At 46.1% G+C, this 26,858-nt stretch overlaps 1 protein-coding gene across 2 annotated transcripts in view; it reads left to right on the top strand.

Annotated features, from left to right (window-relative positions):
* Positions 1–26,858, top strand: part of Ppm1h (protein phosphatase, Mg2+/Mn2+ dependent 1H) — a 235,411-nt gene that overhangs the window by 108,041 nt on the left and 100,512 nt on the right. For both annotated transcript variants that reach the window (XM_040754792.1, XM_040754793.1), the window contains exons 3-4: positions 3,245–3,589; positions 12,674–12,786. In XM_040754792.1, coding sequence (XP_040610726.1) covers positions 3,245–3,589; positions 12,674–12,786 — 458 coding nt within the window. The remainder of the gene's footprint in view (positions 1–3,244; positions 3,590–12,673; positions 12,787–26,858) is intronic.

Below are 26,858 nucleotides of genomic sequence, written 5' to 3'. Positions count from 1 at the left end.
AAGGTTTGTGAAAATTAGAGGTTCATGAACTCTTTGAATTCTATTCATTGATGCCCTAAATTGAGAATTGAGCATCCTGGCCTGGGTTCAACTTGTCACAGGTTACTGCCTATTTAACAATCTTTTTGATGTCCACACCTGACTTATTTTGCAATTTTTCTTTCCCTATTTTACCTGCCTTAGGCTCCAGGATGCTATATAAACACATTACCCTTTCTTTTCCATGACCGCAGCTCTTGTCACAGAAGCTGACATTGCTACCTAAATGCCATGAAACCCACCTAACAAGAAGCTCAGAGGCAGAATGCTCATCGCTTGTGGCTTCCCTAGCAAGGCTGCCAGGGCCCAAGTTCTTCTGCCTTCTTGCCCTATCATCCTGGGCCTATAGATTTCAGCTTTGCTTGTTATTTGTTTGCAGGGGGCTAACTGTGCTTCTGGGTACAGGTCCTGGTACCCAAATAGGAAGTGGGAAGAACGGGGGAGAGGGAGAAATATGGCCACTTGCCACAAGACTCTGGGAGCTGATGTGTAAGAACCCCAGTAAGGAGAGTAGAGCTACTGGGTGAGCAGTCTTCACGACTCCCTAATTGCTGACCACATGGTACTCTCCCTGTGCCCAGGCTGGCAGGCCTTGTCACCTCTAAGTCTCCATCATGTGTGTTCTCTTTAAAGCCAACGTTTTCCCCACTCTCTCCAGCCACACTGATCTGTGTGGGCTCTCTAGAACAAGGAGAGTCAGCTGAGATGCAGAGGTCCTCTGGGTGGCCCCTCATTTGGCAGAGAACTAAGGCGTAAGTGATTCACCAAGATCGTGGTGGGATAGTAGTAACAGCAGCTGCCTCTGTGTGTGTACTTTGTACATTGTGCACAGTTGTCACTCAACATACATTGCTTATAGTCCCCTTAACTCCTCCCCCATAAGGTGAATATCAACTTCAATTCATATCAGGAAATCACGGCAGTAAGATACACACTTTTGACTGCCAGGCCATTGCCTGACCCGGCCATGGCTGAACCAGGCAATCCCCCACCCAAATAATGTGTGTGGAAGTGGTGTTAGCATCCAGGCCTCTAACCCCTAAGGCATTCTCCGTTCCGCTTCCCTCGGTTCTGAGTTCGATTTCCAGCTATACTTCTGCTACCCAGTGCTTTTAGTGTATGTGTTTCTGTCTGGATTTGATTGAGTTGTTTGGGGGGGGGGGGGAGGCACAGACTCCTAGCAGGAACCACCACCTTCACACTCTTAGCCTTTCACAGTATAACGGGGTGACACCGTCTCCACGAATGGCCTTTTGTGACTCTTGGGCTGAAGGCCAAACAGTCTGAGCAGACAGTGAGGCCTGGGCAGCCTGGGCGGCCTGACCCCGTTCCGTGCAGTCTGAGCAGACAGGGCAGCCTGGGCCGCCTTACCCCGTTCCGTGCGGGCACACAGCCCTCCCTCCTCTCCCGTCTCAGGCTGCCACTGTGGTGTGGTTTCCTCCTGCTCGTGTGCTTTCCTGCCGGGCCTCTGCCGTTGCCATTGTCGGGGTTGTGTCCCCTCCTCTCTTACACATAGGCTTCTCCGAAGCTCTCAGCCCCAGCCTCTTCCTGCAGCACTGGCCTCCCACTGATTTGAGCAACTTCACACTGGATTATTAAAATACCTTTTTGCTTTGGTTTTTTACAAGACGGGTTTCTCTGTCTAACAGCCCTGGCTGTCCTTCTGTCCTGGAACTTGCTCTATTGACCAAGCTGGCCTTGTGCTCACAGAGATCCGCCTGCCTTTGCCTCTCCAGTGCTGGCATAAAAGGCATGCGCCATCATGCCCAGCATGCCTGGTACACTATGACCAACCTCTTATTACTACTGTCTATTGTATGCATCTTCTGCTTGTGTATTCTAGGGGTGTTTGAGGACAGGGCCATTCATCTCAGCACTCTAAGTGCTAGGGTTACAGGAGTCTGTCACACAGCTGGGGATCTGAACACAGGTCTTCATGCTTGCACCACAAACGCATTAACCCAGCAAGCCATCTCCCCAGCCCTCACATAAAAGCTGGGTGTGGCCTCGTGTGCCTATGACCCCGGTGATGGAGACGTGGAGATAGGGCCTTCTGCTCAGCTGGGTTAGCTAAAGAGTGAGCTCTGGGTCCCTGCCATCTTCAGGCACAGTAAGAGACCCCGTCTCCAACAGACGATGCGGCTGCAGGGATGGCTCGGCAGTTACGCGCGCGTGACACTCTAGCAGAGAACGAGTTCTGCTCCCAACACCCGCCTCAGGCTCCGAGCATCTGCTTGTAAGTCCAGCTCCCAGAGGAGCTGGTGATGCTTACCTTTGGACACCCACAGTCACATACACAACAGGCACACAGCGTGATTGGTTAAAAATGAATGCTTTGAAACAATGAAGATGGGCATCAATAGAAGAGACAGTGTCAGTCTCTGACCTCGACATGTAGTCCCATGTGTGAGTTCACACCCACCCCGAGAGAGGGAGAGGGAGAGGGGGAGGGAGAGAGAGACAGAGAGAGAGAGAGAGAGAGAGAGAGAGAGAGAGAGAGAGAGAGAGAGAGAGAGAGAGAGGGAGGGAGGGAGAGAGAAGCCCCTGGGGTGAACTAAATCCATGATAGAGGAAGGAACATGGGCTGCACATAGATGATGTCATTTGGGAAGCTAAGGGAGGGGGACATAGGGAAGGCAGTTGTTAGTGGTTGCGTATTGGGTGAACTGGGCTAGGCTTCCAGGTTAGCGGAGGAGCATGTTTTAAGAACTTAGGGTGTAAAACAAGAACGAAGAGGCCGTTGTCTCAGGGTAAGGACACTGGTGGAGGAAAATGGTTCTACTTACTCTGTTAGGAAAGGGCTTCCTCCAAACTCCAAGGCCACACCTAGTCTGGGATTGCAACTTCTACGAGATGAGAAGGTAAATGTTAAAGCCCGACTCCTTCTATGGCTCCACCTTTGATATGGAACTTAATCACAAATCCTAGGCGCCTAATTAGAGCTGCATCCTCTCCTCCAAGGGGTGACCTAGTTAGTGGTTCATGATTAGACCTCCTGCCCTAGGTGGGGAGGCTGGGACCACTTCATCCCATGGGTGTTGGTAATATCACTGGCTAACGTGAGGGCTCTGCTCTGTGCATTTTAACCCTGCTTGATTCCAGTATCTTCAGACCAAAGACAGATATCCAACTGGATTGTGCCCTTCCCGGCAGAGGTTACTACTACCCGGGTCCTCACTTCTTTCCTGTCGCCCTCTCTCCCCAGGAGTCCGAGGGCATCTCTTGCCACTACTGGTCTCTGTTTGACGGCCACGCAGGCTCGGGGGCTGCTGTGGTGGCATCGCGCCTGCTACAGCACCACATCACACAACAACTGCAGGACATCGTGGAGATCCTGAAGAACTCGGCCATCCTTCCCCCGACCTGCCTAGGGGAGGAGCCCGAGAGCACGCCGGCCCATGGCAGGACCCTAACCCGTGCAGCCTCGCTGCGCGGAGGTGTAGGGGCCCCCGGCTCACCCAGCACACCACCCACGCGCTTCTTCACTGAAAAGAAGATCCCTCATGAGTGTTTGGTCATTGGGGCCCTGGAGAGCGCCTTCAAGGAAATGGTATGTACCCTGGACGACTGGGGTAGCTCCTGCCACCGCTGTCTTGCTAGGGAAGCGTCCATGAAATGCGCGTGGCCTTCCTGCCTTCTCCCACGTGCTCTCTCTTCTACAAGAAGACTTATTAAAAAGTCACAGCAAGATACAGTCCTGGAGTGATTGCCAGCAGGAATTAAGACCAGGAGAGCGGTCGAGCACAGGAATGCCTTCTGGTTATTAAATGTATTAAATGCCTCATCCGTTCTATTCATAGGACTCCTATCCATAGGACTCCTATTGACACCAGCTGGTAGCGTTCAACTTAATTGGAATATGAACGTGGCTGCCATTTGTTTTACACATGTCCAAGTGTTTAGGAAACCATGTTCAGTAAAGCACTCGGAAGTACCCTTCCTTTAAAACTGGGTGCAGACTGGTGTGGCATGCACAGTTAATTCCAGCACTTGGAGGCAGAGGTGTATGTCAATGAGTTTGAAACCAGCCTGGTTTATGTATCGATCTCCAGGCCAGCCAAGACTACACAATGAATTAGCCTGGGTGCTGTGCACGCCTTTAATCCCCACTTGAGGGCAGAGGCAGGTGGATCTCTATGAGTTTGAAGTCAGCCAGGTCTACAGATCGAGTTGCAAGACAGGCTCCAAAGCTACACAGAGAAACCCTGTATCGAAAAACCAACCAATGCAAAAAAGGGGAGTGGCTAGTGGTGTAATTCATTCTGTTCAACCAGTAGTGCCTGCAGAACTCCTGAAGGGAGGATAGAGGGCCACATGACTTTTGATTTTCCAGGGCCTGGATTCCTTCGTGCTTTGCTGTCTGGGTGGGTCTGGTCAAGGAATTCAGCATCCTGTATGTTGGCCTGGATCCTGAGCATGTATCCTGGCAGAGCGACATTTGCTGTCTCTCTGCCTGGCAGGGTAGCCATGGATACTGTAGCCCATGTGACCTTCTAGCTCTGACTTTACTTTTACTTAAGCAAGTGTTGTGGTTCCAAAGGTTTTCTTCCTGAGCAGCAGCCTGTATACAGGTGGAGAGCATGGACAACTTAAGAGTGTTTGGAAGGACTTGGGGGAGGCCAGAGGGCAGTGTTTTTCAAACCTGAAGATTAGAATATGATGGTGGCACGTCCTCACCTGAAGTGAGCATCCACCTTCACCATCCAGGTCCTTAAGACTTAGCTCTACACGCCCTAGTCAGAGGAGAAAAGCCAACATGGTTCCTGATTTGTTCATAAGGAACCAAGTTGGTGACTACAACTAGACACCATTGCTGCATGGAACTCTGATCATTTAACAGAGGTGACAGCTCAACAGTGACCTCCCTGCAACGAGAGAAAAGATCAAAAAATGGGGACAGGGGATTTTCATTTCCATCAGTGGTTGCTGCGGCTGCAGGATACCTTTTGCCTGGAACTGCTGTATTCTCACCTCCGGCCACTAGAGGCCAGTGTCACATCGATGATGGCCTCCCTAGCAACAGCAGCCCTTAAAATGTGCAGCTTATTCAGATACCTAAGGAAAGGAGGTCCAAGGTTTGTCTTTTCACCTCTAGGCAGTTCACTGCCTGAAATTTCTTGCGCGCGTGTGCGCGCATGTGTGTGTGTGTGTGTGTGTGTGTGTGTGTGTGTGTGTGTGTGTGTGTGTGGATATGTCAATTTTACACAGTCCTTCAGTCAGTAAATATTTGCTGAGAAACAAGTCTTTGTCAGGCTTGAATGGGAGTAGAACATAGAACAAAAATAGAAAAAGTCAGGTGTCCAACAAGTGAAACACACACACACACAGAGGGAAAGGGAGGGAGAGAGAGAGAGACAGAAAAAGAGAGAGAGAGAGAGGGAGGGAGGGAGGGAGGGAGGGAGGGAGGGAGGGAGGGAGGGAGGGAGGGATAGAGGAGTTAGGTTTGAGCTAGAGCTCATGAGGCAGGCTGAGCAGTATTCCAAAGGGGAAATTCTGGGAGCTCTGAGACATCGAGACCCGCAGGAGCTCCTGGGAATGAACAGTAAGTGTGTTATCTAATTAGGGGGACAGTTATTCCTCCCAACACCTTAGCATGTGACATGGGTATCCTGGGGTTCATCTCCTGGCCAGATGATTGACAGGCCGAGCTGGATTTGCTCCTAAGGGAGTAGACAGTAGTACATGATGTTCTGTCTTTGGAGCAGATCAGACAAGATCCCTCAGATGACCTAAGGAAGTGCAGTTGTGTAGTCCCCCTTTGTACTATTCCCCAGGGAGAAAGAAGATGGTGCCCGTTTTTAAAGGCTATTAATTCCTGTAGCAATGTGCCATACATATCTCGGCTACTTTGATGTCCTAAGTAATGTCAAAGGAAGTAAAACAATGATGGCAGCAGCAGCCCAACATATGTTGGAAATCCCAAGCCGGAACCAGGAGCACTTTCTATAGGGCACATGGGTCACTTTCACAAAATCTAGACTGACCGAAGGGGTAAAGGGACAAGATTTGAACAAGAGGCGGTGAAGGCAACTCTGGCAGATGCTCCATGCTCCTCTGAGACAGTCTTTGATGCTTGGGTTCCTGCACAGTGTGTGGTGTGTGGGGAAGGTGACCCCTGACCGCTGGCATGTAATGCTATCAAGGTCAGGGTTAGCCCTACAACTCCTTTGTTGTATCACGTCTTGGATCTGACTTCCCACTGGGAAGACCATGGAGCCAGTTCCTCCTGTTTCCACTGTGGAAGACAAACTGTGGTCTCCTAAGGAAAATCAGCTGCTCATTGCTTGAGATGAGTGTCAGAACTATCAGCCTAGAAATGATGCCAGGACCCTCAAATAATAGCCTAACAGTTATTGTCGCCTCCTGTAAAATCCTTTTTCTTCCCTGTTTCTCCTGGTAGTTAGTTTTTTTGGGGGATATTTTCTGTCTCAAAGAAAAATTTGGGGAGTGTTTTTGTTTTTGAGATACTAAACACAACCAACTTCCTTATATCTAATGTATGGGTTCAAGTCCACTTGCCAACGGTGATTGTTTTTAAACAGTGGTTAGCTAAAGCAACAAGATTGTTTCCTGGCCCAATAAGATAGGTGCGAATGAGATAAATGTTCTGAATTCTAGTTTTAAACACTTCACCCCCAAAAAAGATTGTTTGGGTTGAATAGACAGCACTTCAAACTCATAGAGGAAGTTAATGCCATGATCGGGTTAGCTGTCGAAGAGTCAAAACCAAGTCAGCACTGATGAGTTGGTTTGCTTACTGTCTACAAGACTGAACTCAGGACAAATCTAAGAGAATCTCTCAGAGTCCTCACCTACTTCCTCTCAGTGTCGTTAGGTAGCTAGCTGGACGGGTGTTGTTGGGCTTGGAGACCATTGATGATAGACCCCTCCCTCATGGCTGATTTAGACCTCACTTGCCATTTCTCTGATAAATCAGGAAAAGGAAAAATTAAGATTGGCTCCCATAGTACTTTAACTTACTACATAAAAAGATGCAGGTATCAGGGTTTTGTTGAGGCCAGTGCAACTCCTCCCCTGTAGCCTAAAGAGTAGAATGCACCCCCGACTCTGCGTGGAGATTTGACGTTCTCATCTGCTCAAAATATTAGAAGGCCACATCCATTGACTCCTTCCCTAAGAGTTAGCCCAACTAGAGACGTGATTCCCCTAGGACATGCTAAGGCTCTGGGAGGAATGATTGATTGGCCACTTAGTTAAATAATGCACTGAAGGAAGGCCCCTCCCTCTTTCATTTCCTTCTTTCTCCCTCCAGCCTAGGTATATTTCCCTGACTCTCAGGGCCTCCTTACTCTTCTCTCTGTTCCTTCTCCCCTTCTGCCATACAGCTGTTTGCCTTCATTGCTGAACATGCCAGCCTTGGACCCTCACTCAAAGAGGCATGGGTTTCTCTCTTTTCTCTTCCTCGTCTGCCAAGATCTACAGCTTGCCTGCTCTGTTGTTTTTCTCTCAGAGCCTAAAAACAAATTGCCCTGGAGTCTCCTTCTTCTGAATGTGTTTCTGAGTTCTTTTATTGAGGAGACTAAGAACCCAAAAGGGAACGCCAGTTTTCCCAGTAACAGTAGAAGAGTGTCCTAGCAACGTTTTAAAGGTTATTTAGATTTTGAGGTTTATTTGTTGTTATTGTATGTGCACAGGTCTTTTGTCTGCAAGGGTGTCTGTGAACCACGTGTGTGCAGCCTCCAAAAGGTGTTGAATCCCCCTTGGAACTGGAGTTACAGATGGTTGAAACCGCACTGTGTGGGTGCTGGGAATTGAATCTGGTCCTCTGGAAGAGCATTCGGTGCTCTTAACCACTGAGTCATCTCTCCAGCTCCAAAACTGGCAATATTTTAACTTGTAAAACTACTCTACATCTTCCATTACTGGCAAATGATTAGGGAGGAAAAGCATATGATGACATATAATAACATGAGAATGAATGCCAAGGTTATTACTAATTTATGAGGTCTAGAATTTCAATTAGCTTATTCATGGTAGGTTTATAACCTAAGCTGCTTTATTGAAGCTTGGTTTTGTTTAGTCTTTGTTTTTATTGCAACGGGAAGTTCTTTTAGGAAGGGATGGGCCTGGAATTCCACAGCAGTCAGCAGATGGCGATATTGGACAGTACCGGTTTTTGAATTTTTTTTACTCCCTTTTGAAACTTATTGCTTAGCTGGCAGATGGCCTTGTTCTCAGAATAAACCAGGATGAGACCCGGATACTAAAGCCATGCAGAATCTTATTATTTGTGACTGACACTCTTAGCAGTATGCTCAGAACTATATTATAACCCAGCCAGGGGGAGCTGCCAGGTATATTAAAACTGCCCAGCACGCCGGCTCTCCTCTGCTGACCAACAGTGCCTTCTTTTCACAACCTGGAATTGATGAGCAACAAAGACTAAGCCTGGAGTTGCATCATCTCTGAGACTTTCAAGTCAAATGACAACCATTCTGGGTAATAAATACTTTCTTTTACTTGAAATTCTTTCCTGTCAAGTGAGTCTCATTTTACATACATACTCTGTGTTCCCACACCTCGTAACAACAACAACCGAGAGAGAGACAGAGACAGAGACAGAGACAGAGACAGAGACACAGAGAGACAGAGAGCAAATAAAACCTCATATCATAAGAATTGGTTCTTTGATTCTGAGGTGGGCCTCGCCCGAATGTGCTGTGTAAGCAGTTGCAACCCAGAATAACTCGGCTTCCCTCGGAAGGGTGTTGCCTTCGAGGAGGCATCAGGACACTGGAGTAAGCAGGCCAGTCAGGGAGTTATTGCCACGGTCCATCCACATGTAGGCCGCCCTGGGAAGGAGTGATAGTATGTAAATGCTGTACTAGTAAGTTATTCTAGATGTATGTCTTGGAATCCACTGGCAGCTAAAATGGATAGTCCGTGTGCTCTTGCTTAGCACCCAGCAGTAAATAGCTTTCCTCATGATCACATGGACTTGCGGGAAGGGAAAAAACAATAAAAAAAAAAAAACTAAAACTCGAGGGCTGGAAAAAAATAGTTCAACATTGTGAATATATATATAAAGTTTAAATGGCTTAGGGTAATTTGAAAGATTGAGGATTTTGAAAGGGAAAGGCAGCTAGTTCCATGGTAAATGTATCTTTATTGACTGCATTTATCATGTTTAATCTCAGAGTAAAAGAGCCACCCAGATGGTCCTTTAATGTCCCTTTCAGTGTAAGATTTTCTGAATCTTTTAGGGAGAGTAGGTGGTGTGTGTAGCAAAAAATAAATGTTCTATTTTGGCTTCTGGGGAGGAGGGGAACGGAGCAATTATTTTTAGAGTCTGTTCTAGTTGTGCACAGTTTTAGAAGAAATAGAGGAGCGTGTGCTCATGTCAGTGAATTCTTCAGGGGGATGAATCCTGCAGAAATGTGCCTTTCAAATCCCGCTGATGGCGCGGGCGGAGAGAACACATTTGTAACTACTGCGTGTGCACATGTGTATTCCCTCACAGATGTAGGGGATGCACTGGTCAGAGCAGTGTTTCTTGGGTTGCAAAATAGTTAGACTTGAGTCCACTAATATACATACATATGTGTGTGCGTGTGTGTGGAAGTAGCATGCCTTATCCAGAGGGAGCTACAGAAAAAATGTACAGTTAAAATGTAAAAAAGGAGGAAGGAACAGACTAAATAAGTTTGTGTGTGTGTGTGTGTGTGTGTGTGTGTGTGTGTGTGTGTGTGTGTGTAAGAGAGAGCGTGCGTACCATGCTGTTAATTTATATTAAGGTCTGCACTGAATAAACTAACCCAGAATATCCCCAGCCTTGAAAGTAAATACGAACCCTGCTGCTGTAACAGAGCATCGTGTTGTTGAATGTTGTCTTGATCCCCTCGTCCAAGGATTAAGTAATTTTAAAACCAGACATTCTTACATTAGAAACCATCATAAATAATGCCCACACCCATGAACCAGAATAAGTTTGTTCACCTCTATCCCTAGGAAATTCTTTGCCGTGACCAGCCCTTTAACACGGACTCTGTACTGTAGGGTCCGTCCTCATCCCCTCCCCTCGGCCTCCTTCGGACTGCACTAATAATTCACTTAGGCCTGTCAAACACCATTCACATTCCAGTCCACATGCAGCATGCAAACTTTTGGGTGCTTAAGGAATTTTTAATAAATAGTGCCTTTCATTCAGGCTTACATAGTCAAACAAATATGGATCACAGCTATGAAGCGATCGTTTCCATAGCTAGAGTACTTTTCAATATATTGAACACAGTAATGTTGGATGTGGACTTGGAGATACCAGTTTATATATTTATTATATATTTAATGGACATATACCTATTATATCTAAAAATGTATCTTATTTTAGTTTTTTGTGGCAAAAAAAATTAGCAAATCGACCCATCAAAGGATTCTTTCTGTTCTAGAAATGAAACAGAAAAACCAGGGTTTCCTGATGTTTTCTCTCTCTTCTCTCCCTTGAGCGGGTTCTCCTCCCCCCCCCCCAGCTCCTGTGTCCCTCCAACTTGAGCTTCCTGCCAACAATGCACAGGATGTCATAACCCTTTTCTCTTGTCCACTGGCAGCCAGCTGCAGGGTTCTGGCTACATTGGTGCCTCAGAGCGCATCTGCCTGGTAAATGCGGTGTTTGTGAATGGTAGCTTCCATTTCTCCTATCATTGGTAAAGTGGTGAGAAGATGTTCAGAAATGAAGACTTTTTTTAAAGTATATTTTCTTCAATTGTCCATTTAACAGATACTTAACTAAACCAATGTTGACCTGGCCTGATACAGATGTTGAGGGTCTGAAAGGGACAACTGTGAACTTTCCAACTGGGGGGGGGGATCCTGTGGCTGTGGCTAAGCTCCGCCCCCACCACACCTAATTTAATCCTCTTAATAGTCCTTAAGAAAACGGTTTATTCAGCATTTAAGTCAATGTTAAAATGCAGTATAGTCCTCAGAGCCTTCCTCATGCTTGCCCCCTCTGCAGCCTTTGAAACTACTGTCACTCCCACAGAGGCTCCTCAGTTCTCTTAGACTCCCACATCCCCCTCCGTGCACGCACGCATGCGCGTGCACACACACACACACACACACACACACACACACACAGCCCTTCACCCCTTGCTGTGGCTCCTCAGCTCCTTTACTGTTTCATCCCCTGTACGCTGGTTTCTCCATCCTGTCTTAGTATGGTTTTTTTCCTACTACTTTTTTTTTTTTTTAATTCAGGGTCTTGTCAGCCTGGAACTCATAGTCCTTCTGCGTCATGCTGCTGCATACAAGGGTTGCAGGCCTGTATGTCCAAATCCATCTTCTGCCTTCTCTCTAAGCAGATGCCACTGCAATCAGCTTGGGAAACTCTTGGGGTTTGCTCTCTCGCCATCCCCAACACCTAGAGGATAGGCATTGTGGTTCAATCCAGTTCGCTGAAGCAGCTAACTGCACTCCAGGTTCTAGAGCCCCAGAAGTGCCTGCCCCCCTCAGAACAGCTGGGGCACCACTTCTCCCTCTTGTAACTTTTACCCCACCCACCCTCACTCTCACTCAGCCTCAGCAGTGAATAGCTTCCAGTGTAGAAAGAACACCTCACTCAGCTCCTGTTTTCTCAAAGACAGAGCATGCAGCTCTTTCAGTAACCCTGAATTGTTTTGTGTTAGACAACAGAAATGTTGCTCTGATTTTAATTTTTCTGAGGGTGCCTCATTACAGGGCAGGTGGTACAGGTTTGGGAAGAGAACTGGTGTTAGATAGTGTGTGCTCTATCCAGGGAAACGTGGGCAGTGTTCCCGATTCTCCGCATCTGCACACTGTAGTTAATAATGAGGCTCCCGAGGCCATAATGCAGATTGCACATGCATGGCGCCTAGCTCTATGCCTGGTGTGGGGAGGGTGTCTGTGGGCTGCTCCAACACTGGGAGTGTGTCCCATTGTGAACTGTGGCTACGGAGGAGGAAGCTATGTTCAGATGCACCTGTGTTGAATGGCAGACAGTTCATTCTTTAAGTTGGGCTATAAAAGAACTACTTATTCAAGACTTTGCATTAAAAACATAGTTTATGTCCAGGTACTTGGCATTCCTAGTTCTATTCTGTGTCCCACATGACCACTCAAGCAACCCACACACAGACTAGATTTCCCATAAGCTGTGGTTTCTGTTAACTGGAATCTACATTTTCCTCTTCACGCATTTGCCTGGTATGTCTGTGAGTGGCCCTTTGGTTCCAGTCTCTGGTCTGCAGTAGTCTGGTATTTTGTGTCATGTCCTCCAGAGAAGCCCATTAGGTCAGTGGTTTTCAACCTAGGGGTAGTGCTCCTCCCTGGGGGGGGGGAGTCAAACGACCCTTTCACAGGGGTCACATGTCAGATATCCTGCATATCAGACATTTACATTACAATTCATAACCATAGCAAAATTACAGTTATCAAAGAAATTATTTCATGGCTGGGGGGTCACCATGCATGAGGAACTGTATTAAAGGGTCACAGCATTAGGAAGGTTGAGAACCACTGCATGGGGTGGTAGGAAAATAGGTTCTGAGGATTGCCTGTCCTTTCTGGAAGCACATGCGGACTTCGGGACTGTATTAAGTGAAGGGAGGGAGGCTTCCTTTGGTGCCAGCTCCTGCACTAACTTTCCTTTCTTCTCCAGGACCTTCAGATAGAACGAGAGAGGAGTGTGTATAACATATCCGGAGGCTGCACAGCCCTCATTGTGGTTTGCCTTTTGGGGAAGCTGTATGTGGCGAATGCTGGGGACAGCAGGTAAGCAGATTAGCTCCCCGGTTCTTCCTACCTTGTGTTCTGGTGCCTTGGACAGAGTCTACCTGCTCTTGAAGAATTAAACAATTGGAAAGAAAGTTATTCTGCTTAGGATTAAATGTGAAAGGAACGAGCTTCCTGCATCCTAACAGAAAGCATTTGATTGGTTGGTGTTTTGAGACAGGGTTTCTCTGTGTAGCCCTGGCTGTCCTGGAACTAGCTCTGTAGACCAGGCTGGCCTCTAACTCAGAGATGCACCTGCCTCTGCCTCCTATGTGCTGGGATTAAAGGCTAGAAATGCATTTAAAAACAATCTGATTGCTATTGAAGGGTGAAGGGCGTGTGACTTGTTCATTGCCACAGCTTGTGTGTGCAGCTAGAGTTCATCTAAAACCAGGAGCATTCAAGTGGCGTTTTGGCCTTGGCACTGATTTAGCAGAGTCAGGATATTGGTGAGCAATGAAGTGAAGGGAGGACGTGTGTGTGTGTGTGTGTGTGTGTGTGTGTGTGTGTGTGTGTGTGTGTGTGTCGGGGAGATGGGGTGGGAACATGAGAACTCCATAGGCAGGAGTGCAGATCAGTGGCCCAGGGCCTAAAGGAATGACAAAATCCCAAGACAGCAGCCATTGCTAGGGAACACCCTTCCATGTTTAGAGTCCAGAACTTTAGTCATTTTCAAACAGTTATTCTTTAGGGAAAGGTCCAATTACACAGTCAGCCACAGTGATATTGAAGAAGCATCGCTGTGAAGGAAGGGCCATTTATTTAAGGTGATTAAAGAACAAGTGTATCTGCTTCATTGGCAATGCTAGGCAAAGACACACACACACACACACACACACACACACCACCACCACCACCACCACCACATATACACACACACATCCACACACCACCACATCCACACATACACCACCACATCCACACACACATATACACACATACATACACACACATACACACCACACACACACACACACACACACACACACACACACACCTTCCCTTTCACCTGATGACTCCATTGCTGGTTGCCTTTGTAGTTTGGAAGACTAACCCTCTTAATACAATGAAGAAATTCACTCTCCTCTTTCTTCCATTTACAAAGACTCCTCTAGGTGAGCAGTCTCCATTCCTCTTCTCCCAGTAAGGCATCTATCCTGACCTTTGTTCCCGAAGAACAACCTGGAAAACAAAGGAGAAGGGACTGCCAAGGGAACAGCTCATGGGGTTTAAAGATGAGTGCTTTGAAAGGCCCATTTATTTTGAAAGAGTATGTGGGTTTCCAGTCTTACCAGGATTCTCATTGGTTGAGCCCACCTGGCTCAAGCCAGCAAACAGGTAGCAATGGAGGTCAGCATTCATGGAGGTCAGCATGCCTGGCAGAGACAAAGTCAAGGCAGGGGGCCAAGGGGAAGCAGTCAGCATGCCTGTCCCTTCCCTCCTCCACTGCATACCCAAGAGTTTTCCAGCTTCTGCACAGAGATCAGTGGCTTGCAAATGGCCACTGAGGTGCAGATGGCGGATGGTGGATGGCAGATGGCGGCCTCTTGCTCAGTTCTACATCCTGAGCTTGTTGAGAGATGGTGAGCAGAGGCGATGGATCCTTTCTGTTTTCATAGAGATTGGGCACGTTGAGTCGGCCTCCTGCTCACACTCTCCTTCCCAGTCTGCTTGAGTTTGCTTCCCTATGGAAGTGACTGACAGTCCAGGCCACAGCCCACGCCCACCGCACTCTCCCGAGGAGGCATCCCCTTCCAGATGACCTGAGGGTCAGAAGTTAACTCCAGATCGGGGTATCCCAGAAACTCCTTGCCCAGGGACCTGCCAGCTCCAGTGTTTCTCTACTGAGATTTTGCCATTTTACCCTGAGTACCAGTCTCCAGACCTTGGTCTCTGCATGGGGCATGTGACATCTAGAATTTATGGCTTGCTAAAGGATAACCTGGGGCAGTAACACCTTCAGAAAGGAAAGTCATGCTGCTTTAGCCAATCTTTGTGACATTTCTTAGAGCTCTGTGACATCTTTCTTAGAGCCTGCTGTTAAATTTTTAATTTCACCAAGGCCCTGTTTTGCTAAGTGCCGGTAAAAAAAATATGTTTTACATTTATTTCTAATTTTAAAAGCCTAATAAATACCCATTTTCTTAATAAAGCTGTGATGCACAGAATAAAAATTACCCTGCAATACAGGAAGCTTAAATTATATTTGTGGAACTCAGACCCTAGTGTCCAAATACAAAGTTGGGGTTTTATAGCTAATTGGTTGGGTTTGGTACCCACATGTGGATCATAATTCATAAAGAAGCCTAGGGCAATAGGAACTAGTATTTTATTAAGCCAGCCAAATGATCATTTATGGAACACATAAGTTGTTGCTTGCAGCTCTATCATGAATGATAGATACTGATGTCATCTTAGACCATCATTGCCTACTTTATTTACTAATGATATATTGTGAGCATTTTAGTTTAAAAACATTGCTATTCTCAAGAAAGAACTACTGGGAAGTCATCTTCATATCTGTGAAACTGTAAGTTATTATTTGTCAACAAGCTCTCAGGAATCCAAAGACACAGGTAAAGGGGAAAAAAATGATTAGAGCTAACAGAAAACTCTGGCAACACGGCCCTGATTAATTAAGTGCTAATTTTTCCATTGTTAGATAATAGCTGTCATGTGTTTATACTTTTAAGTCTTGACAGTTTTTAGGGTGAAAATAAATCTTGGTTGTGCGCCGCTACCCTGTAATTACTTACAGAGTAACAGTGAGAGAAGCTTTGATTTGATTGAGAAGCTGCCGGTGGTCAAGGGCTATTTTCGGGGCCTCTTATCTGGGTGTCATCTGATTTACCATCAGGCCATGTGTCTGTTCTGGCATTGTCTTCAGGAAATGCTGCTGGTCGTGTCTGTGGTTTACCAGGGTTTGACTCCATAGCCACCGTCTTTGTATGGTGTCGGGTGACTCATCCACAGAGGCCTGGTCCACAAAGGAGACCGACTTCCCTTCTCTTGTTAGCTGAGTTCACCAGCCGTCTAGAGGCCGGCAGACACTGCAGGGTACTCAGTTGCTTTACTGCCCCCAGGCAAAGGTAGTCAGCCCAACACCTCACTACCTTGAGGGACTGACTAGGAGGGAAGCTGATGGTGGGTGGATTCCTCCCTTTAAGCCAAAGTGAACCCGGAGCATGGGAATATCATGCGACGCAGTGTGCAAACTGTTACTCGTTGTGTGTGAGTCATCAGCTCTCCGGGGTCGTGCTGCTCTTCGGTTCTGGAAGGTGCCTTGCTTCCATCTTAGATGATTTCATTTTGTTTCTAGAGAACTCAGGCACTGGGGAAGCTGAGCCATGACTGCTTATTTCAAACAATGTCTAAAGGTTTGGCAACTGGAATGAAGTGAACTCATTCAGCTTAAAGAAAGGCATTTAAGAACCACTAACGTCTTGATTTCCACGCTTGCAAGAATTGTAGGAACAGCATCGGTGAGACAGCTATGCAAGCACCCAGCGCTTGTTTAATGCTAGAACAAGGCCATGTTTAATTCCTGTCATTAATAGAGTGAGAAGTCAGAATTGTTAATGTCAGATACGTGCATTTTATACAAAGCAATTTTCCCAAGGTCCCCAGCTACTGAGGAGCAGAGCTGCCATGACACCAAAACTGGACTAAAAGAACCACGTTGTCAGAGACTCCACCATTTATCCATCCATGCTAAGACTTGTTTTTTTGTTTTGTTTTGTTTTTTGGGTTTTTGTTTTTTTGGTTTGTTTTGGGGAAGGTTGTTTTTTGGTTTGTTTTTGTTTTTTATAATTTATTTAACTTTATTTGCATTGGTATGAAGGTAATAGATCCCCTGAAACCATAATTACAGACAACTGTGAGCTGTCATGTGGGTGCTGGGAATTGAACCCAGGTCCTCTGGAAGAGCAGCCAGTCTGGCTCTTAACCTCAGAGCCATCTCTCCAAACCCCCCCTTTTTTTGTTGTTTTTTTTTGGGGGGGGGGGTTTGAGACAGGGTTTTTCCGTATTGCTTTGGAGCCTGTCCTGGAACTCACTCTGTAGACCAGGCTGGCCTTGAACTCACAGAGATCCTCCTGCCTCTGCCTCCCAAGTACTGGGATTAAAGGTATGCACCACCAATGCCAGGCACTAAGACTTGTTTAAACATCATTAATGCAAGAGTTTCTAATTAACATTTTCCTCCCTATTTATTTGTATATGAAATACTGACACACTTTACAATCAGTGACATCCCAGAGTTTACCTGGAATAGGTTATGTGTATAAGGGAGTGGACAGCTACTTAGAAGCTTTTTGTTTGTTTGTTTAGACTGAGTCTATATAGCTCAGGCTTGCCTTGACCTCCTCATTGTCCTATCTCTGCTTTCTAAGTGCTGGGATTATGATAATCACGCATTACCAACCCTAGCTCTTAGAGACTGATGTAAGTGGGTCTCATCTGTCTTAGTTACTTTTCTATTACTGTGATAAGACACCCTGACCAAGGCAACTTCTGAAAGAGTTTACTTGGGAGGTTTTGCAGAATTAGAGTCCACAGCCATCATGACAAGGAGCACAGCATCAGGCAAGCATGATGCTGGAGCAGTAACTGAGAGCTCACGTATTAATCCATAACTAGGAGGCAGAGACAGCAAATTCAGATTGATGCAAGTCTTTTGAAAGCTCAAAGCCTAACCCAGTGGCACACCTCCTCCAACAAGGCCACACCTCCTAATCCTTCCCAAACAGTTCTACCAACTGGGCAACAAGTATTCAAATATATGAACCTTAGGGTGCCATTCTCATTCAAATCACCCCAGCAGGCATCAAGCAAATACTTTTGAATGATCCAGCCCATTGCTTTATAATAAGGGAAGAATTTTTGTTGTGTTGTTTTTGTTTTGTTTTATTTTTGTTTTTCCGAGAAAGGGTTTCTCTGTATTGCTTAGATACTTTTCAAAATGAGGACAGTAGACCTTCTAGAGGTAGCAGAGTTATGAGGCCACTTTAAGCGAAGCGTTTTTATTTTGAAGATAGTCTGTTTAAAACATTGTAAGTTGCTTCTCGACCCCCTATGTGACTGTGAAATTAAGCATTCTCCTACAAAGTCATAATTTCATTCAGTTCTGTTTATGATTTCCTTGAATCGAGTGTCTCCCAGACTTTGAAAATGACCCCGAAGACTCCTAAGACTATGAGGTTACATGCTTGAAATTCTCCTGGGAAAGGTGGAGAGGTCAAGGGTATATTCACTAGTTAGCTCCATGTAAGAGTGAGCGACCATTGGGCCAGGTGTATCCAACATTTTGACCTTTGAGGTGTGATGCTATCAGTGTTTTGAGCACAATACAATTGTTTAAAAAAGTCTCACACTTTGTGATTTTGTGTTAGCAGTGCTGTCCAGGGGGTGAAGGTGGAAGTTTAAATAAGTTCGCCAGACTCAAGATAAATGATAAATAGATGTTTATTAGGGAAGCACTTACACAAATAACTACCGAGGTCTTCCTGCTGCAGAAGATGCAGTCTCTGCCCTTCCGATGCTCTCTTCAACCCAAGAGAGCTCAAGGCTGCTCCTCCTCTACCTTAGGTCACATCTGCACCTGAAGCCACGCCCAAAGGGTGTGGCACTATACAAGTTCACTGGCAAGGCAAGATGCCACTACAATGGCACTTGGTTTGGACACATCATTCTAAGTATCCCTTGGAGGTTTGGCCAGGATGGTGTCCTTACAATTTTCCTTTCACTCATTCTTAGTTTGCAGAATTTTCCCATTTAAGTTAAAGCTTTCTCTGTTAGGTCAGAGGTGAATTCCTATAGCAAGTCTGAACTTTCTTGAGGATAGGAGCTAGATATTAAACAAGACTTACATTTTAAATTCAAAACCAATTACACATCTGTGTGTCTTCTCTCACAGGCCTCTCCCCTCTGCTGATGGAAAGATAATGAAACATTATGTAACAGTCCCCGGGGGCCCTGGGGACCATAAAGAGCTGTTCATTCCTTTTTTATGGGCTCACATTTCACCAGTGTCCACCGCAGCCCCTTCGCGGAGCCCCTTGTCGCTCATAAGAGCTTCATCTGTCCATGCCTGCCAGTGGGCTGCTGTTTGCTGATTCCAGAAATGCCCTTGATCCCCCTCCACTGGCTGCTTTAAGTCTCCTATACCTCTCATTTTCTTGATGTTAAAAAAATAAAAAATCCACAGAATCACGGTTAAGCACCGTTCTCCGCTGTAGAAGTTAAATATGCCTTTTTATCTCTTCAGTGTATCCCCTTAGCACTGCCCGAATCCTGCAGAATGGATTAGGAGGAAGAAATAATATAATCAGATGATCACAAATACACACAGAGAGGCAGACCTGCCCTTTTCCTGTCACAGCCCTCCTGTCACATCCCTGTGGGCCACACAAAGAGCCCCTGGAGAGCGATGTCTCCTCAACTTGTGGTTCCCCAAGCCAGCAGCAGTAAGTACCTGGACTCGTGTGCAGAAGGACCTGTTCTAGCTCTACCATAGACATCCTGCATCAGAAGTCAGCAATCTGTGATGGAGCAAAGTCCTCCACAGGATGTGTGTGGGCTGCTCAAGGTTAAGAGTCAAGACTTTTATGGCTGGGCATGGCTGGCGCACAGACGTAGTCCCAGCATTTGGGAGGCTGAGACAGAAAGAGCACATGTTCAGTAGCATCCTGGGCTCCAGACAAGACCATCTGAAGGAGAAAAAAGAATCACCACTCTATAGTCTACTCTGAGCATCTGAGAGATCGAGGAAGGGGCCTCCCCAGGGTTATAGAACGACAGTTGCTCCTGGCTTAAGGGTGAGGCATGAAATTTGGCAGGTACAAATGCAGCCATGCAGCACATGCATTATTGTTGCTTCCTCTTACCCTCCAGGGTGCTTCGACCTGAGGAGGAAAGGCCAGCCCACATCTCCATCCTGTGGCTTGGGGTCTCTTTACGACACTCTGAAGATATTCTAGAACATAGGTTCAGGCAGCCAAAAGTCTTGTATGCCCTTAGCTGGAGTGAGGTGTAATCCCAGCATGCCCCCAAGAAAACACTATTGTGGCCCTAGCTTATTCTCGCAATCAAGCTGTGATTTTAATATCTTCACTTTTCTCTAACCTGCTGGGGATTCTCATGGTATTTGTGGAAAAAAGTATTTGCATGTGAAAGTGTTAGCATGAGGTTACTGAGGTTAGGTTAGTGACTGTTTCTCTCCCTGGCCCCCAAGGTTAGACAGATTAGAGCCGAAGGGGACTTTGATTTCAATAAAGGATCATAAGGGTCTACTTTTGGGCCATGCCAGACCACACCAAGATTAAGATGAACAAGCAAGATTCTAGAGGGCGGTGGTACCAGAGAGGGTTGGTTTACTCTAATGAGGTGAAACATACCCGTAGTCAAGGTAATGTGTAACTTCTGTCATCAAGAAGTGGGCACAAAAGAATGAGGGAGAAGGAAACAGCTTCTCGGTGGCTCACTTGAAATGTCTTTGAGCAGATAGTAAACTTGGTTTGGTCAGCATTGTGAGGGAGACACCAGAACCAAGGGCAGTAATGGGCTTTCTCAAACTGTATAAATAAGGTACAAACATCACTGCCGTTCGTCCATCAGGTAGGCTAATGATGGAAACAATAGACCCCAAATTTGACTGACTTAAAAATCTAGTGGCCTTCCCAACACTTGGGAGGCAGAGACAGGCGGATTGCTGTGAATCAAGACCACCCTGCTCTACAGAGTGAGTTCCAAGACAGGCTCCAAGGCTACAGAGAAACCCTGTCTCAAATAAAAATTAAATTAAATTAAAAAAAATCTAGTGGCCTTGATCCAGGGACATGTACTGAAAAAGACTACCTCATTCACATTTGGCTTCTGAGGGTTTGGGGAGCAAACCACCCAGTCAGCCTGAAGAAAATGAGAGTACAGAGGACCATTTAAGGAAGTCTGGAAGAGACTTACACCCCTTCAGAGTGCAGCGCGTTGGCTAGAATCTGATTCCATGCTTACACTGAGAAGGTTGACAGGAAGTGTTGTCTGAACTGTGTACCCAGGCCCTAAGGCAGCGGTTCTCAACCTGTGGGCCACAATCCCTTTGGTGCTGGGGAATTGGGGGGGGGTGTCAAGCAATCCTTTCACAGGGCTTGAATATCAGATATCCTGCATATCAGATATTTACATTACTATTCACAACAGTTATGAAGTAGCAACAAAAATAATTTTATGGTCGGGGGTCACTGTGTGAAAGGGTCACAGTGTTAGGAAGGTTGAGAACCCCTGTCCTAGGGAGTTGACTTCAGCTGACAGTTAGTAATGTGAACCCCGGGTAAGCCCTGAGAAGGGATTCATCTGAAGTTCAGTTAGTATTGGTTGTCATTCTTTCTTTTCCTTTGTTCCCATGCAGCTACAGGTCAGGGGTCATTTTCTAAAGTCCCAGTGCCAGTGTCCTCTTTTGTTCCTTTAACTTCATCACTGTTGACTTTAGAAAAGATGGCGGCTTGATCAGCTTCAAGCTGTCCTGGGTAGCAAAGAGAATGCTGAGTCACCACAAGCGCCTTCATCTTGGAGAAGAATGTGAATATGAAAATTCTCCAATAAACAGCGTGCCAAATGTCTGTCTGTAGAGAAAATTCCCTGGAGAAGGCAATACTTTGTACCACAGATTACAGTCTCCAGGTAGGGTGTGGGGGAACTTTGACGTTTGTCATAGTAAGGTCAGAGAACTATTCAGTTGAATAGTTTAGTCTTATCTACTCCTAAACTACAACTTTTGATATTTTTTAATGAGTTCATTTCTCCTTTTTGATGTCCTCTTTAGTAGAGTTGAAAGAGCTACAAGGAATGGATCATTTATTAATATTCTGGGCTCCATATGACATTTACTTGTAATAACCCTGGATGGTTTGCACTAGAAGACGGCTCAGTCAGTCAGAAGTGCTTAGTCATGAGGATGTGAATCCCGTTGTCCTGAACCTACATAAAAAGTCAGGAAGGGTAGCACATACCTGTAACCACAGGCAGACCTTTGAAACATTCTAGCTAAGTATCTAACTGAATTGATGAGCTCCATGTTAAGTGAGAGATGCTGCCTCAAAAAATGCTATTGAGGAAATCACTCAATATTAACTTTTAGCTTCACATGCATGTGTGTGCACACACAAAAAACAAACATGTACATACATACACACACACACACACATACAAACTGACTTGTACAATTCTCTCTGTGCATTTGTTAGGAGCCTCTGCATGAAGATTAGACATAAGCTGAGCAAAATTCAGCAAAAATGTTGAGCCAGGCACCTGCCAGGCATTGTGCTCGGGAGCCACTGTGTGTTATGATTGAGGAACACTGAACTCTGTCTTCCTGCACTGACGGCACAGGATGCAGGCAAGCATCCATTTCTGATGCTGCAGTAAGCAAATGCAGGTAATTTCAGAGACAGAAAAGGCTCTGTGCTTTAATGAAAGCAGTCACTCAAGCATGTTTGTCGTTTTCTCTATTCTTGTCCCTAGTGATGGATATCACACTGTAGATTACTGTCAAGGTCAGAATACACTGTGGTGAATCCTACAGGTAACCATCTTCACTATGTTATGCTGCAGTGTCATTGTGGTTTTGAATAGTGCTTGCAAGCTAGGTTGGCATTTGAGTCATTGTGTGGTACGGATACTTTGGTGAAACCACAGTTGTTTTTTGTAAATGTAACCTTCGTTGATGTGCCATCAGCAGGGAGTAGCATGTGGTGGCCTTAAATGGTTCTTAGTAAGGTTTTTGATACCTGCTGAATAGTCCTTCCTGGTTGCTGTGTGTGGTTTTCAGATGATTGCTTGCTCTAGGAAGTTATCTGGAGACCCTGGGTCTTTGACCTTCCACTTTGTCCTTCTTTACTGAAGAAAGGCACCAAACTCTAGCAGCAAATGTGGATTGGGTTTTAGTGGCCTGCAGGTAGGAAGAAAGTCTGCGCACAGCCTTTGTAAGTGAGCTGGTATGATGGGGATAAAGTGCAGGGAAATAGAAAAGTCCAAGGGCTAGAGTATGGAGAAGTTGGTCCTCAACCCTGCAGACAGCATCCTGTCTCACTGTGCATGGAAGGCGCTAGCTTCCACTCCTTAGAAGGCCACACAGGTTGGAGCTAATACTCACAAACCCCAGGAAAATGGCACGTGCCAGATTTACTAGATAAGACCTGCCCCAGGCATCGTGTATGACATGTCCATGATCCAGGCAAGCCCAAGTTCTTACAGGAGATGTGGAATGGGGACAAACACAACAGTAAAATGTTGGGTGTGTGAGATGGTGATGGTTCCTAAAGAGAAAAGTCAAAGGACTAACTATACAGAGAGATACAGATTGCAGTTTCACAGGGGCAGGAGGAAAGGTATCCCCCAGGAGGATGGAGCGGAGAGGAGAATGGAAGGAAGGGAGGCCCCAGCCAAGGCTAGCATCTTGGGAAAAAAAAATCGGGTGATCAGAGAAGTGGACCAAATTAAGACATTTGAGTTAATGAATTAATTCCATTTCAAATGTGCTTGCGTGCCTACTACATACAGCCTGGAAACTAGAAATCTGAGTAATAATGATCACAAAAGCCCTGCTCTTGTGGGGTTCACATCATCATGTAGGAGAGGAAGTCATATAACACAAAATCATCTTATCATTCTATGCTAACTGGATGCATTAAAGTGCTCATTCCTAACACCTTCTTGCTGAGCGGTAAGCGCTTAGTAAATCATACGTATGAGTAGTGATTATCAGGATACATCCTTCTTTCACATCTACTAAGAAAAGTTTGCCCCTTTAATGTATCTTAGTTTACAATAAGTGTGTGATGTAAGGTTCACATCCACTTTGCATTATTGAAGAGATGCCTTGAAATAAAAGAGCTACATAACCTCCTGAGCTGACATAAAGTGTATGTTATGAACTTTTCAGATTGCTTTCATAGCTGTTGTGGCAATCCAGTGTAGAATATCACCCAGCCAATATTACTGCCAAATATTAGTGCTGGACCCTAGAACTCTATTCTTACCTTATTGGATCTGGGCAGCATCCTGAATAAAATCAGACCACATCAGTGTGTGTGCACCAGCACACACATGTGTCTCCAGATAGTTTATGACAATAATTTAGTTACTTTGGGGCATAATGAGCATACTGTAATACTCTTTCCAGCTCTTGGTCTGTGTGAATTTTTTTTAATTCCAATGTATGTCACTAAGTAACACCGAAAGTCTTATTTCTGCAAAGCGCTTTAATCCAGACATACTGCTGTCACCATCAACCACCAGGCAGTCGACAGTCACAAAGTTATCTTGTTGTGCCTTAATGTTTTGTTTTGCTTGGGGCTGGTATTTGTTTCTTTGTCTTGAGAGATTTAGCTGTGGGGTCAAGGTCACTAATTCCTAGGGAGCTCATACATGGAAGAAGCCTCCTAGGACTCTCCAAAGCTCGCCAACCCTCTATGCTTCATCACTGGCTCTTGCTGGACTCTTTCCTTGTCTCTTGCAGTGGCATTGTCAGCACAAAAAGAAAGTGCAAAGCAGTGACACCACACACACACACACACACACACACACACACACACACACACACGCACGCACGCACGCACACGCACACGCACACACGCACACGCCCTGACCCAGGCAGTCAATCAGGCTTGCCTGCGAAGATTGGATTCACGCAGTTGGTTTCCACAGTGGTTCTCCTTGTTTGCCATTGATGTGTTTTCTTGCTTTTCTGTGCCCAGGTTTTTGTGTAGCTAGCTTCTGGTTTAGTTTATATTGGTTTGGGGTTTTGTTCATTTTTGTTTATGGCTTTTCTTCTTTTCTCAGTTACGTTCAAATTGCCATCAACATGTCAAGGTCCTTTTTCTAAATGTATATTCGAACCCTCAGAGCATATGGGTCATCACTTTTAAGAAATGACTAGTCTGTTATACACTTCCTGCACTCTTTATGTACATGGTATCTTACAGCAGAGGCCTGGTGTAGTCATGGACAAGACCACTGGGGCGAAGCAGGTGAATGGTCAAACTGGATTCTGGCTCTGACCTCGGGCACTTGTGTTGCTCCATGACCTTGAGCAAAATACCCAGCATCCTTTCGCCTTCTCTGTGAGTACAGGAAACATAATAGAGACCTTATCTAGGAAAAGTGTATCTGCGTGAGCTGCTCCAGGACAGCCATGTTTGTATGTCACAGCCACCAGTGTTCCTCCGAAAGGAATGCAAAGAGGTCCCTTACCTCCCCAGACAAGCGCCTACTTCCCCCACAGAGTCTGATGTTCAGAGCCTCTCAGAAGCCATGGTGTGACACCAGGCAGTACCTTCGATCTTGGCAGCAGAGGTGTAATTGCATTAAGCCAGGTGTTAATTACTGTTTTGCTACATTACCAGCAGGCAGTCTTCTGGAGCAGCCAGCATTTATTTCTGCAGGAGCTCTCAGGCTCACTGCACTGCAAATGTCCAGCGGTACTTGGCAGAGAGAAATTACTCCCACGGGTTTTCCTAACATATCCATGTGTAGTGTGAGTATACAAGTGTATCAAAATGTACAGCAAGCTTGTGCAGAATATGTCCCAGGATACACCTAAAAGAAATTGGGCAACGCTCTTGAAAAGCCAGGCAAACTCCAACTCTCTGTTCCCTTAACATCCTGTGTTTCTCAGGTCCGCACCCTGCTGTATCCAGTTTCAGGGTGACTGGTCTCGCCTCCTCTGAAACAGTCTACCCAACATGTCTGTCCCCACGTATCTTATCTGCCTGTCCCAGCTCCTTCACCGTTGCCTCCCTGATGACCTCCCTCAGCTTACATTATGACCTTTCTGCTTCTCCCTGGCTGGCTCCCTCTGTATCCAGGGTTCTCCATCCACACCTGCAATCCCTAGCTAAACTCTCAGGACAGGCTCCAGTGTGTCCCTTCCAGTCAGCCCCTGAAACCCACTTGCCACCTCATCCCAGCTGCCACAGATTGTACTGTGAAGCTGAAGAGCTGTTCTCCAACTGCTTTCCTCCTCCTCCTGGGTGTGAAGACCATCTTCCACTGCCCTGTATACATTAGGCACATGGCTACATGGCAATGTTTTAGCCAGAGGATGTGAGTGCACACCACTTGGGGTGTGTGTGTTTGTGTGTGTGTGTCACACCAAATGATATGTTCAGTTCCAAATTTCCAGTATCCATGAATGTGGCCTCATTTGGAAATGGGATCTTTATGAAATCAGTTGAGGTCATACCGAAGTAAGGTCTACCCTAAATCCAGTGATTGTCATCTAAGTAAGATGGCCGTGGAGAGACACAAGGCAAGGGACACCATGGTGTGCCAGCCACTGCCATAAGCTGAGAGAAGCAAGGAAGGATGCTTCCCCAGCGCCCTCAGAGACCAATGACCCTGTTGACCCCTATTCCTGCCATCTAGTCTCCAGAACCAGGAGAGATTTGATGCCATCTAAGCTACCAGGTTTCTTAATGCACACTCAACTCTTCTTTTCTAGGAGGTAGGGTGAGATTGAGACAAGGTCTGACTCTGTAGCTCAGGCTGTGACCAAGCACCTAGTCAAAAAACTGACAAAACAAAGCAAAACTTGAAGGTTTATTTTGTCTTACAACTTGGAAGGTGGTGGGGAAGGCATGGAGGTTGGAGCAGATGCTTGCATGGCTGTGTGAGCTCATGGTATGCTTTGTTCACACTGTGGCAAATCAGGAAATGAGCACAGCCTGGAACCAGAAGTGTCTATAGCCCGGAAGTCCTGCCCCCAGTGACTCACAGCCTCCAGCTAGAGCCCATGTCTCCCAGGTTTCTTCAAACTACTGAAACAGGCCACTTTGGGACCAAGTGTTCTGTAAATGAGCCTGTGGGACCCAATGCCACATTCAAGCCATAATACTGCCCAAACCAAAGACATAGGGTGATTTAACAATGGCTTTCCTCCCTCCCCTCTCCTTATCAGCCACTAATCCTGTCAGTGGCCAGTGTATCTTTCCTGGGCTGTGTATTTTAGCTTCACCTGAAGCTGCACATGTGGATCACCCCTCATACCCATCTGGACAGTCCCCATGACAGATGAAAACCAC

This window comes from Mesocricetus auratus, unplaced genomic scaffold (genome assembly GCF_017639785.1).
Source record: "Mesocricetus auratus isolate SY011 unplaced genomic scaffold, BCM_Maur_2.0 Super-Scaffold_100011, whole genome shotgun sequence".
Lineage (NCBI taxonomy): Eukaryota > Metazoa > Chordata > Mammalia > Rodentia > Cricetidae > Mesocricetus > Mesocricetus auratus.
This window is presented reverse-complemented; position numbering and strand designations above follow the sequence as displayed.